The sequence below is a fragment of the Peromyscus californicus genome, unplaced genomic scaffold (genome assembly GCF_007827085.1).
Source record: "Peromyscus californicus insignis strain IS unplaced genomic scaffold, ASM782708v3 Scaffold_19__1_contigs__length_69161282, whole genome shotgun sequence".
Taxonomy (NCBI): domain Eukaryota; kingdom Metazoa; phylum Chordata; class Mammalia; order Rodentia; family Cricetidae; genus Peromyscus; species Peromyscus californicus.
The window spans coordinates 58,884,184-58,898,636 of NW_026294491.1; the positions used below are offsets into that span (position 1 = coordinate 58,884,184).

The 14,453-nt window shown below is 43.5% G+C and overlaps 1 protein-coding gene across 3 annotated transcripts in view; it reads left to right on the top strand.

Annotated features, from left to right (window-relative positions):
- The window catches only part of Rcan2 (regulator of calcineurin 2), a 238,567-nt gene that overhangs the window by 209,378 nt on the left and 14,736 nt on the right, over nucleotides 1-14,453 (top strand). For all 3 annotated transcript variants that reach the window (XM_052745396.1, XM_052745397.1, XM_052745398.1), the window contains 2 exons: nucleotides 5,018-5,191; nucleotides 7,909-8,080. In XM_052745396.1, coding sequence (XP_052601356.1) covers nucleotides 5,018-5,191; nucleotides 7,909-8,080 — 346 coding nt within the window. The remainder of the gene's footprint in view (nucleotides 1-5,017; nucleotides 5,192-7,908; nucleotides 8,081-14,453) is intronic.

The window sequence follows — 14,453 nt, forward strand, 5'->3', positions numbered from 1 at the left end:
TGATCAAGATATTATGTATGTATGAAATTCTTAGACTATACAAAATTAAAGAAAGAAAACTTACATTAAGATTCCTCAATTAAAGAGCTAAGTATGCAGGCTGCACTTACAAAGCCAAATCCATCCAAAGATAGAAACCCCCAAATCCAATGTTCTCCATGTAATGAAAGGCATGTGCTATGTGAGAAAAGAGGGGAACATTTGGTGTAGAGGAAGACTCTGGTGGGGAAGGAGGGTTGGCTTGAGTGAAGGCCTCGTGGGAAGGATGAAGAACACAGTATAATAACATATATGCAAAAGCCGTAATGAAGCCCTTTACTTGGTATGCTAACTTTTAAAAAGGAAAACCTCCTGGACTGAAGGCGAGTTCAGAGTTCATACAGCTGGACTATAGTTTGGTCCCTAGTGCCCATTTCAGGTGGTTCACCGGTTGTAACACCAGCTCCAAGTGATCCAATGCCATCTTCTGGCCTCTACTAGCACCTACACACACACACACACACACACACACACACACACACACACCATTTTTTTAATAGATGTTATGTATGTTGCCAATGATAAACCACAAGATTTAAAGCCAAAATTAACTTGGAAAAAAATTATTCACCAGACTTTTTAGTAATCAATATTATTGACTGTCATTTTAATATTGTGTAATTACACTGATCATTTTGTGAGGCCATAGAACTTAAGGAAGGTATTTTACAAATGACAGTGTCCACTATTATAAAATCATGCAGGGGCGGTGGTTAAAATAAACTCCACTGAAAGTACAAAATTAGATCAACGAGCCTTAATATGGTCACAGTGGTGTTTGGTTGTGGCTTCAGACTGAGCTGCAATGACCTTTGGAAGCGGCCACTTGTCAAGCCTTGACGTCTCCAGGAAGAACAGTTACATTCCTGAGAGGCTGTTCCCCTTATCCACACTTCCCCATACTTCTTCACACTGCTGAGTCACAGCAGCTAATGCACTGTGGAAGATCACAGGTGAGACAATTCACAACACAGAGAGCAATGGCAGTCTTCTGGCCATAGCTTGTTGTTTTTCTGAAGACAGAAATTTCCCATAATAAGGTTATGCTAATATATAACAGGTGTATTACTGTTGCTTTGAAATGCATCTGCAAGTAAATATTTTCAAACTTCTGTTTTATTTCTAATAGAATAAATATGAAGAGAGGAAATCTACACTATAAAATCTTTTTAGGCGCTTCAATAATTTCTTAGAGTGTGGAGTCCTAAGACCAAACACTGGAGAGAGCCACCATAGAACAGCACAGACCAGAAGCTAGAGGGGGACCTCACAGCCAAATACGAAGCGAAATCTGTCAGGTGGAGAAAACTGTCCAGTGGAGGACCACATTTGACTATGTACTTGATGGGCACTGAGCATCAACACAGAACTAGCTTTGCGGTGATGGAGGTGGAAGACCCCCTCAGAAACTGGTCTTTCTATGTAATTGTTTTATTTATGGATACATTGATGGGCTCAATATGTTGTGTTTTTCTCAAGCGAAATTGTCTTATATACTGTTTATTTCCTCAAAATATGAATATTTATAATGTCACTAATGGAAGCCCCCTAATCCTTGGCTAGATCTCAAGCACCCCTACTGCAAGTTCATGAAAACTTGTAGAGAGGGCCTTCCAAGCACATGGAAGATGTTTATTAACATCTAGGCATAAAGCCTCACATGGTCCAGTGAAAACCCTGGCCCCTGAGCACTGAGCAGGACCTCCAAGTACGGGTGTCAAGGGCTCCTTTGGTGGCACCATTCCCCAGGCTGGGTCCGGAACTATGTAAGAGTGAAAACTAGCTTTAAAAGCAAGCACATATTTTGGGTATATTCATTTCTCTCTGCTCTTGAGAGTGGATGCCTGTGACTATCTGCTTGGTTCCTGCTTTGACCTAACCCCAAATGACGGACTGTAAGTTGGAGTTATAATCCAAATAAGCCATTTACTTCCTGATTTTCCTAGCCTTTTGTCAGGATATTTTGTCACAGTAATAGAAATGACCTAGGACACTTATGTTAGAAGCCAAGTCCAGGCAACAACGTCATGGAAGCATCTATTAAAGATCAGTAGAAAGAACAAAGCTGGCGCTGCTGGTTGGCCAAGGCCCTTCAGCGTGGACAGAACAGAGGGCCATTAGCCTGGAGCTCTTGCCCAGCTCTTTGATTACTTTCCTCTAACATGAGTACTTGGGGTTGGCAGCTCAAACTGATTAGCATGGTATTAAAAATAAAAAGCATGGTATTAAAAATAAGAAGCATGGTAGAAGAAGAAGAAGAAGAAGAAGAAGAAGAAGAAGAAGAAGAAGAAGAAGAAGAAGAAGAAGAACAAGAACAAGAACAAGAACAAGAACAAGAACAAGAACAAGAACAAGAAGAACAAGAAGAACAAGAAGAAGAAGAAGAAGAAGAAGAAGAAGAAGAAGAAGAAGAAGAAGAAGAAGAAGAAGAAGAAGAAGAACAAGAAGAACAAGAAGAAGAACAAGAACAAGAACAAGAACAAGAACAAGAAGAACAAGAACAAGAACAAGAACAAGAACAAGAAGAACAAGAACAAGAAGAACAAGAACAAGAAGAACAAGGACAAGAAGAACAAGAACAAGAAGAAGAGAAGAACAAGAACAAGAAGAAAAAGAACAAGAAGAACAAGAAAAAGAACAAGAAGAACAAGAACAAGAAGAACAAGAAGAAAAAGAAGAACAAGAACGAGAAGAATGAGAAGAACAAGAAGAAGAAGAAGAACAAGAACAAGAACAAGAAGAAGAACAAGAAGAAGAAGAAGAAGAAGAAGAACAAGAACAAGAACAAGAAGAACAAGAACAAGAAGAACAAGAAGAAACTCATTGGGGGACAAAATCTGCCCTCCACTAGTCAGCCTTATCTTCTTGCTCTTAGGCCTTGGTGAAGAGATGGGGAGGCGGAACCTCCCTACTGGGAAAATAAGTGACCCAGAGACAGGACTCAAGAATTTTGCCCTAAAACACATGATAAGTGTAAAATGAGTTTTTAACATTTAACCCCTCTCACTTCTGAAGATTCACATAACTAATCAAACCACTGACTGAGTTTTGGTCAGGTCAGAGCATTCACACTGTGTGTGGGGGCCGGGAGAAGGGGAGATGATAATTACCAGAATTCCTGTCTAGAAAGACACAGGACTGCAAGAAGGAATTCCTTAATGAGCCGCTTAGAGTGGTAGCTAAAGGCTCAGGCTTTGGAGCTGGCTTATCCCAAGACTTGAAAGATGGGGGCGGAGGGTGAGCAGGAAACACTGTTTTGCCTATGGCAAGGAAAGATGCTTGGTTTGCTATTGTCAGGGAAAGGAAGAAAGAACAAAGACGGAAAAGAGGGAGAAAGAATCCATTGGATGTCTGGATGTCTGTAAGCATTAAGAAGCAAAACAAGCCCAAAGCTTTGAGTGGACACTCTAGGTTATTGGAATGGAATGGCCTATTGGCATACAAGAGAAAGCATCATCAGACATGGGAATCAAGCATGGAAAGAGCTTGGTCTCAGCCTAGGGTGTTGCCTGGGCTTGGAAGGACCACGGCATGTATATGAAAGGCTAAGATGAAATCTTCTGGATGCCAGAGACAGGAAGACTTCCCTAACTGCAGAGGTCTGGTCTGAAAAGCCACAGGACTCATGGGTTCCAAACTCCATGTCATATGTTGATTCTCTCTCGTGTGGTCACAACTTTAGCCCAGCGTCATTTTATAGCTGTCCTTCCCTGGCTTGCTGTAACACATTTCGCCGCATTCAGTAGTAGTGTGATTATTCATACAGTTAAAAAACAGCTCTGTAGCCAGGGTCCCAGGAACTTCATCTGGTCTTAACTTACTGAGTGAGCTGGGAATATCAAATTGCGAAATGATGCCAATGAGGATGGAAAGGGTAGATTCATCATCCATCAGGTTAAAATTCTATGAGCCTCGGGTTGGAGAGAGAGCTCAGTAAGTAAGGTACCTGTTGTGGAATCTTCAGCACCCAATTAAAAGCCGGGGATGGTGGCATGCAGCTGTGACCCCCGTGCTTGGGTGGGACAGGGACAAGTGGATCCTGGAGTTCATTGCCCAGTCAGCCTAGCTGAAATGATGAGCTCTAGTTCACTGAGAGACTGTGCTTCACAAACTAAGCTGGAGAGAGATTGAGAAAAACACTGAGTATCGACACTGGAAGACTTACACCACACACAATTCTGTGAATCATGTAGAATCCATTGTTCGGGCATTTCCTCTTCTACTTATTATGACAAAACACTGTTGACTGTTGGGATTTAAAAACTGGGATTTTTTTATTTTAGAAATTACTCTCTTAAGACCCATTTCTCTATTTAAAATGTACAGTGCTTGGTATACATTGGTTTTTCTAGTGGTAAGTTCTTTTTTAAGGCTAGGAAGAACTCTATAGGTGGTGTTAATTTTATACATGCATATTTAGTTCTCTGATTTTTCCCTTTTAATTTTTTTGACCCCTCTCTTCTGCGTGTTCTCTTATTTGTGCCTGTGTTGGCCTCTCATGTTAAATTTTTAGACATCCACACATCAGAACCAAATGACCCCCATCTCTGTACTTTTCTAAAACCTAAGGAAAGAACAAGCCTTGACCAAGTGAACATGTAATGGGTGCTTTTCAGTTGTATTAAAATTGTGTATCAAATCAAACTTTTTAAACTGCTGCTCTGTATTATATAGAGCCTTGGCTATGCTTCAGGGGGGGAAGCAAAACCTTAGTGGTTTATGCAATAAAAGTTGATTGGTTTATTATTTTTTTTTCTATTCCACAACAAAGTTGGCTGCAGGCTGGGGTAGGTGTGTGGAGAACACTGCTTCTCTTTCTCATGGCTGCCCAGGCTAAGGAAACTGAGTTAAGGAAACCACTGTGCCTTCTGTTTTAACTTTTTGTTTTCAACAGTCTACCGAGGTTGTCTGCTTTTGTCACACAGCATCGTACAAGACCCATGAGCAATAGATTTCTTTCTCTGTTTGTTTTCATCAGGAGAAATTCGAGGGACTGTTCCGGACTTACGATGAATGTGTGACGTTCCAGCTGTTTAAGAGTTTCCGACGTGTCCGAATAAATTTCAGCCACCCCAAATCTGCAGCCCGTGCTCGGATAGAGCTTCATGAGACCCAGTTCCGAGGGAAGAAGCTAAAACTCTACTTCGCACAGGTAACTTTTTGCCTTGCTCTTCTGGCCCAGAGGTTTAGAGCATTTGTTGCTTTTGCAGAGAAACCAGATTTGATTCTCAGCACCTGCATAGTGGTTCACAAAATTCAGATGCCCTCTTCTGACCCCTTAGGGTACCAGGTGTACATGTGGTGCATATACATAAATGTGGGCAAAACATTCATGTACATAAAATAAAAATTTAAAAAGTCATTGTTAATTTAAAAATCAATAAATTAAAATATAAATGGGAACCTGGAGAGATAGTTCAGCAATTAAGAGTACTGGCTACTCTTCCAGAGGACTAGGGTTTAATTCCGAGCACTGTCTGTAACCCTAGTTCCTGGGGAATCCAATGCCTTCTTCTGGCCACAGGCACTACACAGGCATGAATTGGTTTGCTGTTATAATTAGCTCACTAAGAAAGAAATTCAGTGGTTGTGTAAGACCTGCACTTAAGGTAAGTCAGTCAACATTCTAGCATGGAGGGTGAGGGGGTACCATGATGTGGGGGACCCCACCTCCAGTTAAGGGGCTTTTGACAGTTGATGGCTGCTAGGAGAGGAGGAAGCAGTTCCCTTGGGGGTGTGGCCTCTGGAAGGTTAACCATGTTCCAATGGATGGTCCCATGTGCATGGACAGCATCTATGGAGAGCACAAATTAGACCCAGGGGATGTAAAAACATAAAGAGCATGAGGTTGGAAGGGTAAAGGAGTGGCAGCAAATATGATCAAAGTACATTTATACATGTATGAGATTCTCAAAGAGTTACAGTTTTTAAAACAAGAGAAGAACTAGGCACAGATCGCGAGTCACAGATAGAGCAGAGTCTGTGTCTGAGGACAGGGCTCTAAGAGCTGCCATGCTGAGCTTTAATCAAGACAAGCCACAGAACCTCCGAGTCCTCATCTTTAAGATGTAATGATGACATCAGCAACCCGTATAGCTTTCACGATGATGACATGGAAGTCTGTGTGTAGCAGTGCCAGGGTTCTGGTAAAGGCACAATAAATTCTAGCTAGGAGCTACAATAAAATGATCCCACCACAGTGACTCCTAACCTTCCTAAAAAGGGTTATGATTAAAATTTAAATTAAATAGATTTAATGGTCTACTAAAACTATCTAATGATTCAGATTTATGACAAAGAGTTATAAATTTATGAAAATTAATTTTATGCTTTGCAAAACCAAATGCTCACTATTCTAAACAGGGACGGGTAGTTCTTGGGGATGTTCATAAGGTTCACAACACTAGGCAGTCAGTATCAATTATCTCCATCAAAGCCTCATCCATCACTAGGCAACAACCACCTCTCAAATGATCTGTGAGTGGGATTCCAACTTCAGACCACGCAAACATGGCACAGAGGAAAGATCCCAGGTGTTAGCCTCAGACTCTTGCAAAAATCCTACACCTCTTACAAATTCATGTAGCTAGGACAAATCTCAGATCATCATTTATTAAAACCTGCATCAGGATCGGTTATGATGGTGTATGCCTGTAATCCCAGCGTGCTACAGCCTGAGGCAGGAAGACCTTGCATTCAAGGCCAGCCTGAGCTACACAGTGAGACCCTGTCTCAAAACCGAAAGACTCTGTGTGTGTGTATGTGTATGTGTATGTATACATATATATGTGTGTGTGTGTGTGTGTGTGTATGTATATGTGTGTGTGTGTGTGTGTGTGTGTGTGTGTGTGTGTGCAGTATATGGCAGATAGATTAGGTTGATTAAAAGATATTGAGTTATGATGTGACTCGGCAATACTCTTCTAGGCACTAAAACTAGGGAACGCAAACAAATACTTAGGCAACAATATTCATAGCAGCAATGTTCACAATAGGTTAAAAGTAGAACACCCTAAAGTTATTTAATAGATAAGGGATGGAGAGACTGTGGTATATTCATACAAAGGAGTATTATTCAGCTGTAAAAAGAAATATTGATAATCTATCACCAAATAATGAGCCTTTAAAATGTGATAGGAGCTAGACACAAAAGCTCACCTGTTCTGTGGTTCCATTCTCATAAAACAGTCAGGTAAGTCCACTGAAATAGACACAGCTTGACCACCATCAGGGGGTAGTAGGAGACTGGAGTGGTAGTCTTTATTTAAGGGATGCATAGTTATCCTTAGGGCAATGGAAAGGATTAGGCAGTGGTTCTCAACCTTCCTGATGCTGCGACCCTATAATACAGATCCTCATGTTGAGGTGACCCCCAACCATAAAATTATTTCCATTGCTACTTCATAACTGTAATTTTGCTACTGTTATGAATTATGATGTAGCTATCTGTATTTTCCGATGGTCATAAGTGACCCCTGTGAAGGGTCAATCGACCCCCAAAAGGGGTTGCAAGCCACAGGTTGAGAAGCACTGGGCTAGGAGCTCGGTAGAGTTGCAGCAGTGTGCAATTGAAACAAACAAAAAACAAAACCAGAAAATGGGTGGTGGGGCAGATGGTACCTGATGAAGAACATCACGTACACACTCACAAGTGCATACAGCGTAATGCGGGGGCAGGGCTGAGCAATGTGTTTAGGAGGCCCTCAAGGTGACCCTGGTGCTTATCAAAAAGATAGAAACTGCTGTTCTGAGTACTGAGTCAGAAAATGAGCACATGGCGTGACTGCCACTGAAGTCTGGCCATCAGTGAAGCCCTGCCCAGCTAAAGGCGTGGGAAAATCACGTGTTCCATTCTCCTCTGTTTGAAAGGTCCAGACCCCCGAGACAGATGGAGACAAACTGCATTTGGCACCTCCACAGCCTGCCAAACAGTTCCTCATCTCGCCCCCTTCATCTCCTCCTGTTGGCTGGAAGCCCATCAGTGATGCCACACCAGTCCTCAACTATGACCTCCTCTATGCCGTGGCCAAACTAGGACCAGGTAAGTTCGCGGCCCTTCTTAAAAGTAAGCCTTCGTGGGCAGCCTAGAAGCGCCAAACAAGATGAACAAGCTTGACCGCGGAGGTTTCCCATCACACCTGCATTCCTAATGGAGTCCTTGCTCCCTCTGGACAGCAGGAGGGAGGGAGGGATGATGGATGAGATGCAGTGCCCAGCTCTGCACCTTCTGCAAAGCAATGCAGGGGCCTGCACTGAGAAGAGTTGGGTTCCAAGTTGCAATGCAGGACTTTAATGCAGAGGCCATGACCCAATGCTGGGATCTCTCTGTGCATCCGGAGGTCTGCAGAGAAAGATGTTCTCTCAGCTGGCAAGAGGCTACCATGCTGCCTTACCAGTTTTATTACTGTTACAGATATTAGGATGCACCCTGGAATCCTCTGCTATGAGACAGCCTCCTTGTCAAAATGAAGACTTCTAAATCCTGAAAGGAGTCAATGACAGTAGCCTCTACACACACACACATACACACACAAACACACACACACACACACACACACACACACACACACACACACACACACGCACACGCACACGCACACGCACTCACTTTGTTCCAATGTCGGGACGTTTTAGCTGATCTGTTCTTTCCAGTTACAGGTATTTACTGCCGTACTTTATTTTCCCACCCCTCTGTGGATGGATGTTTGAATTATTCCCAAGTTTTTGCATTACCATCAAAGCGACTGTTAGCATTCTTGCATGTATCTCTTTCTGTACTTGTCTGATGTTATTTCAGATTTTACACCCAGTGGTGACGCCATCTCCAGTTTCAGTCGGTGATGCTTCTTTGTAGTCCAAATGACTTTTTCTTGTCTTCTACAAGGAGAGGAAGTGATGGAATGGGAGGGACTGAAACTAGTACTGTAGCGATTCAGGATGAATATGGCCTTGCAGTCCTCTCTTTGTGCTGGTAATTCTTCTAGGGCGACTGTGGACTTTAAAAACACAATCCCCATTGAGTGACTCCACCCTAAGTGAGGTAAAGTCCAGAAATCTCCCAATTCTAACCTACAGGTGAGTTTAAGAGCCACTGGCACCTAAATGCCAAATTCTAGGAATAATGAACTTACAATAAAACCTTCCCAGTATTTCTTACTGGGAATCCTGAGGTCTGGAAATGTTTGATCCAGTGTCACCCATTCCAGAAACCCAGATTCTCATATACACCATACTTTGTCAACCATGGGAAGTAGAGTGAAAAATGGTCCTGGTTTGCCAAGGATGCAAGGAATCCTGGGATATGGGACTTCTGTGCTAAAACCAGGGAATTCCCAAGAAGAAATGATCACACTATTTACTGTGTTCTCAGGTGAAGATGGGGGCTGATTTGATTAATAAGCATTCTCCGTGAGAGAATGAGCGTCTGTTGAGTGTTGGGCCTGCCTCAGAAGAAAGCCTCCCCTGGTGGACCAGTGAGCCACTTGACCTTTGGGGTCTTAGAAATGACTATTATTCTATCCTTAGAGAGCCACTGTGAGAAGTAGTAGGTATGCAGGATGGGCTGGTGAACATAGTGATGGCATTTATGAGTGCCTGGTTCACTCACTGGACGCCTGAATCAAGGAGAATCATGGCTGTGGAGCACAGCAGTGTAGTGCCATATGCAAAGTCAGTCTGCTCAAGTCTTTTCAAGCCTTGGAAAGCTATTAGCCACCACAGCAGGAACTCTCTATAGCCCAAGGGACCCTGTGGGGTGCCAGCTTGACCCAGCTGTGAACAAGCACACGAGTGAACATGTTGGATAATTGTTCTGCATATCAACAAATAGATCTTCCTGTAGAATCACCAAGACCCTGGCTGTCTGACCTTCATTTTATAGGACTGGAGACTGGGGTCCCAGGGTGAGAACATAAATTGCTGAGAACACACCCAGGTAACTCCAAGGCTGTGTTTATCACCCTTCACTTACATCATCCTGTAAGTGTGTGTGTGTGTGTGTGTGTGTAGGCCAGAAGTCAAATACTAGTAGTGCTCTTCAGGCATCATCTACCTTTTCTGCCTTGGGGTTGTTTGTTTGTTTGCTTGCTTGTTGAGACAGGATCTCACCTGGCCTGGAACTCACCAAGTAACTAAGCTGGTTGTCTCGGGGATGCATCTGTCGACCTCCCCAGCACTGAGATTACAAGTGTGCATCACCATGCCCACATGTGTTCTGGAGATTATGTGCTCATGTTTACCTGACAAGCACATATTTTAGCCATATTGCATCCTGGTCTTCACTCTTTACCGAAGCGGCTCTTCGGTATAAAATGTGTTGAGATCACAGCTCAACAGCTCTGTGCTCCACCTCCTTGGAGCTGGTAATCCAGGAAAATTCTAGTCACTTTTTGTTTTTATCAAGGACATAAACTTTCATTTGGAGTCAGCATCAGCAGAGAGTGGGTACAGAGAGGAGGTCAGGGCCAGACTCAGTCACCCTCCCTGGTTCACAGTCCAGGGTCTGGAAGTCATTGTCAGGGACAAGTGTGACCTCAAAGATGGAGAGAAGGGACACCTGGAGCAGGGATTAGGCCTTGGAAGGGATACTTGTGGAACCTGCCACAAAGGAGGCAGAGAGGAAATGACCTCAGAAAGTCAGGAAAGGAGGGCGGTTCTTGTGAGGGTTGAGCAAAGGTGATTGACAGCAAGGTAACCTATGGCCTTCGCCTTCCTGCCTCACATAAACATACCACATACTATTTGGCAAGTGCCCTGGAGCCATAGTCACCCCATGTCACAGACTAGAGGACTGAGCTGTGGGAAGACAGATGGGCTTCCCCAGGGTGATGCAGCTGGGTGGTTTCAGAGTCTCTTCTGGTTCCAGGGAGTGAAGCTCCACCCCTTGGCCAGATGCTCTTCTGTTATGGAGCATCACCAACTTAGGGCCTGTTCTGCTTGGGCAGAACTTCTTCTGTTCTAACCCTGAGTTAGTGGTGGGCTTTCACACCACTCCTGCCTTTCAGAAAGCCTAACCCAGTGTGTGGCGTACACAGAGATGGGAGCCATTCACTGCCATGTGCAATAGCAAACGCCAAGGTCGCCAACGTCCAGGGTTTCCTCCTCTGCAAGGACAACTGGTATTGTGTCCTTGGAACATCTGCCACCTGGATGGATTTTTTTGGACATTATTATCTGCATCCTTTGCCAGCAGTTTGAGGCTGTCTCTCTTTGCTTCCAGATCCCATGTGGGTAAATGACTTGTGCCCAATAATGGGACTGAAAACATCACAGAGGTCATTGTTAGAGGCCATTAGCATCACTGTCTGTTGCTGAAACAGAACACCCAAGACTCAATGATTTATAAAAAGAAAGAGGTTTGTTTCGGCTAGTGGTTCTGGAAGCTAGGAAGTCCAAGAACCTAAGGTCAGCACCTGCTCAGTTAATATGTCACCCAGAGGACATGAGGCAGCCAGGTGTGGGAGAGCACACCTTTATTCTCAGGGCTTGGAAGGCAGAAGCAGGGGGATCTCTGTGAGTCTGAGCCAGCCTAGTCTACATAGCAAGTTCCTGGCCTATATTCATTCAGATCTATATAGTGAGACCCTGTCTTTAAAACAAAAGCAAACCCACAGAGGATATGAGTTTGTGACATTCTCTATAACAGCCCACACTGTGGTAACTAATCCAAGTCTTATGGGATTGAGACTGGCATTAATCCATTCACTGATGCTCAGTTGTTATCACCCAAACCCTTCCCAACACTGTTGCACTGAGCAAGTGGGGGTCCTCGAGCTACAGCACAGGCTATTTCAGGCACAACAAGGAGAGATCAAGATTACAGCCTCCCTACATCCTTCCCTTACATACATGTGTGTCCTATCCCCCAACAAGGTGTCATAGCAAAGTAGCTAGTGATGATGGATAGATACATAGATAGATAGATAGATAGATAGATAGATAGATAGATAGATAGATAGATAGATGACAGACAGGTATATGATAGATAAGTAGATAGAGAGACAGATACATATATACATACATAGATGATAGAGATAGAGAGATATGATAGATAGATAGATAGATAGATAGATAGATAGATAGATACATACATACATACATACATACATACATACATACATACATACATAGACAGATGGACGGACGGATGGGTGAGAGACAGACAGACTGACAGAGATAGCAGTTGTTTTCCTTGTAGCACTCCACACAAATGCTCACTTCTCCTTGTGGCCATTTCCTGTTGTTCAGCTTTGGCTCTTTCCTGATTTTTCAAAGGAATGTGTATGCTTTATTCACACTGGCATTCTCGGCTCCCGGTTGGACCTGGCACATAGTAGTTAATAAATACTGGGTGCCTGAATGCATAAATCCATCTATGCCTCAGATGTTAGCCTGCCTAGAGATAGTGTCTTCAGCAGCAAATTGCTGCTTTCTGAGGCTTTAGCCAGACTGAGTCAGGTAGCAGTTAATTAATGTTTGCAATAACAAGGACTTCCAGCATTGCCGTTAAAAATGATTTCATAAAGTTCATTTCTTTAATCCTTTGGCAAAACCATTTCAGTGACAAATTATAACTCATTTCATGTTAAAGGTAACTACCTGAGCTCCAGGTTATTTTTAATATAAAATTTTTATTAATTCTTTGAGAGTTTCATACAAAGTACTTTGATCATACTCACCCCCACTCCTCTTCATTACTCTTCCAAGACTCTCCCTCTCACTCCTACCTATCCCAACTTTGAATCCTTTTTGTGTTTTTTTAATAACCCACAGAGTTCCATTTTGGGCTGTCCATATACTCATGAGTATGTGGCCATCTTCTGCAACATAGTGAGTCTACCAGAACCTACACCTTTAAAGAAAATAGACTCACCCTCCCCCAGAAGCCACCTCATCAGGGTTGGGGTTTCATGAACTGCTTTCCCCTCCATACTAGAATGTTGCACGGCTTGGTCTTGTGAAGGCGCTCTATCCCCTGTGAGTTCATGAGGGCAGAGGTCACGTAATATCCAGAAGACACCTGTCACCCCATCCTTCCCACCTCTCGCTCTTACAACCTTTCTACCCATTCTTCCCCACTGATCCCCAGATCCTGGGAAACGGGGTGTGCCTAGATGTCTCTTGTAGCTGAACACTCCACAGACATTCATTCTCTACACGCTGATCAGTTGTGAGTTCTGTATCATCCACTTCACAGACCCCATGGTTTATTTGGGGGGGAGGGTAATGCATCCCTTGCTTTACTGAAATGGCAATTTGGGGTCTACAGCACAGAATTTGCTCCCTTCTTCTCTCTTCATGGGGTGTCTCTATAAAACGAGGGCTTTTGTGCTTCTGATCCAGAGGCATTAACATGGATTCTAACCTGGAGGTGGATAATGAGCTGAAATTATCCATTTCTATTTGTTTTATGATGTCTGCTATTCCTAACTTGAGAAGCAGTACAGGGTTATATTCTTTTAATAATATAATAAGAAAGAAAAGAAAAATAAAATCCCAACCCAGAAAAAAACAGCGTATCCACAGCAGTGGGCAGAAATGGCGAATAGAGTGCCACCCAACTAAACAGGAGGAGGAGCTGAGCAGACGTGAAGTGCCAGCCTTTGTTCTGCTCTCTGGAGGGCGCAGAAGGTCATGCTCATTGCCACCGAGAACGCCTGCAGGGAGAGAGGAAAACATTGTCTATTCCCTTCTCCCCTCCTGCTATTTTTAGCTCTGCTTAGCGAGATCAATTTTAGTTAACTGCAGAGGAGGGTTTTAAATGGTACTTCAGTTTCAAGTTGCCCACGTCCGCTATATTTAGATCTCACCCCCCCCCCCGAATTCTACTCTATCAAAACATGTCATAGTAAAGAAGCTTTGCTGTGGTGGCTGCTTAGCACACAGTTTCCCTCACGTGGAAGATATCTGTCACTAATTAATGTAACTCACAAGGAAGACATAGCTATTCCAAGCTCTGATTCAGTGGTAAGGACAATTCCTTTTCAAATATAAATGAGCACCTATATTTTGGGTATATGGCATGAATATTGCATGAAGATTCAATTCACACTTCAAGATGGCTATATCCTGATCACAGGCATGAACTTCAAGCACAGCAGCAGCCTCCCCTATTCCCAGTCAGCACGGTCTCCAACCATGGCTCTCCACACAGGGGATGCAGAGCTCTGGTCCTCCAGCAGGTGTTCATCAGCTTCTATTTCCTCTCCAAGAGTTTTCCCTGAAGGGGCATACATGTAAAAAAAAAAGACTCCGCTCTTCTCCACATGGTCCTTGGATGTATCTTCAGTCCTGCTGAGTGGAACATAAAACCTGTCTTGACTCATGACATCTGCACTTTCTCGCTCCATCTTTACATCATGAATTCTGGCCCTCAGTCTGTGGACACATTCTGTGAAGTTCCCTGGGTCCTCCAG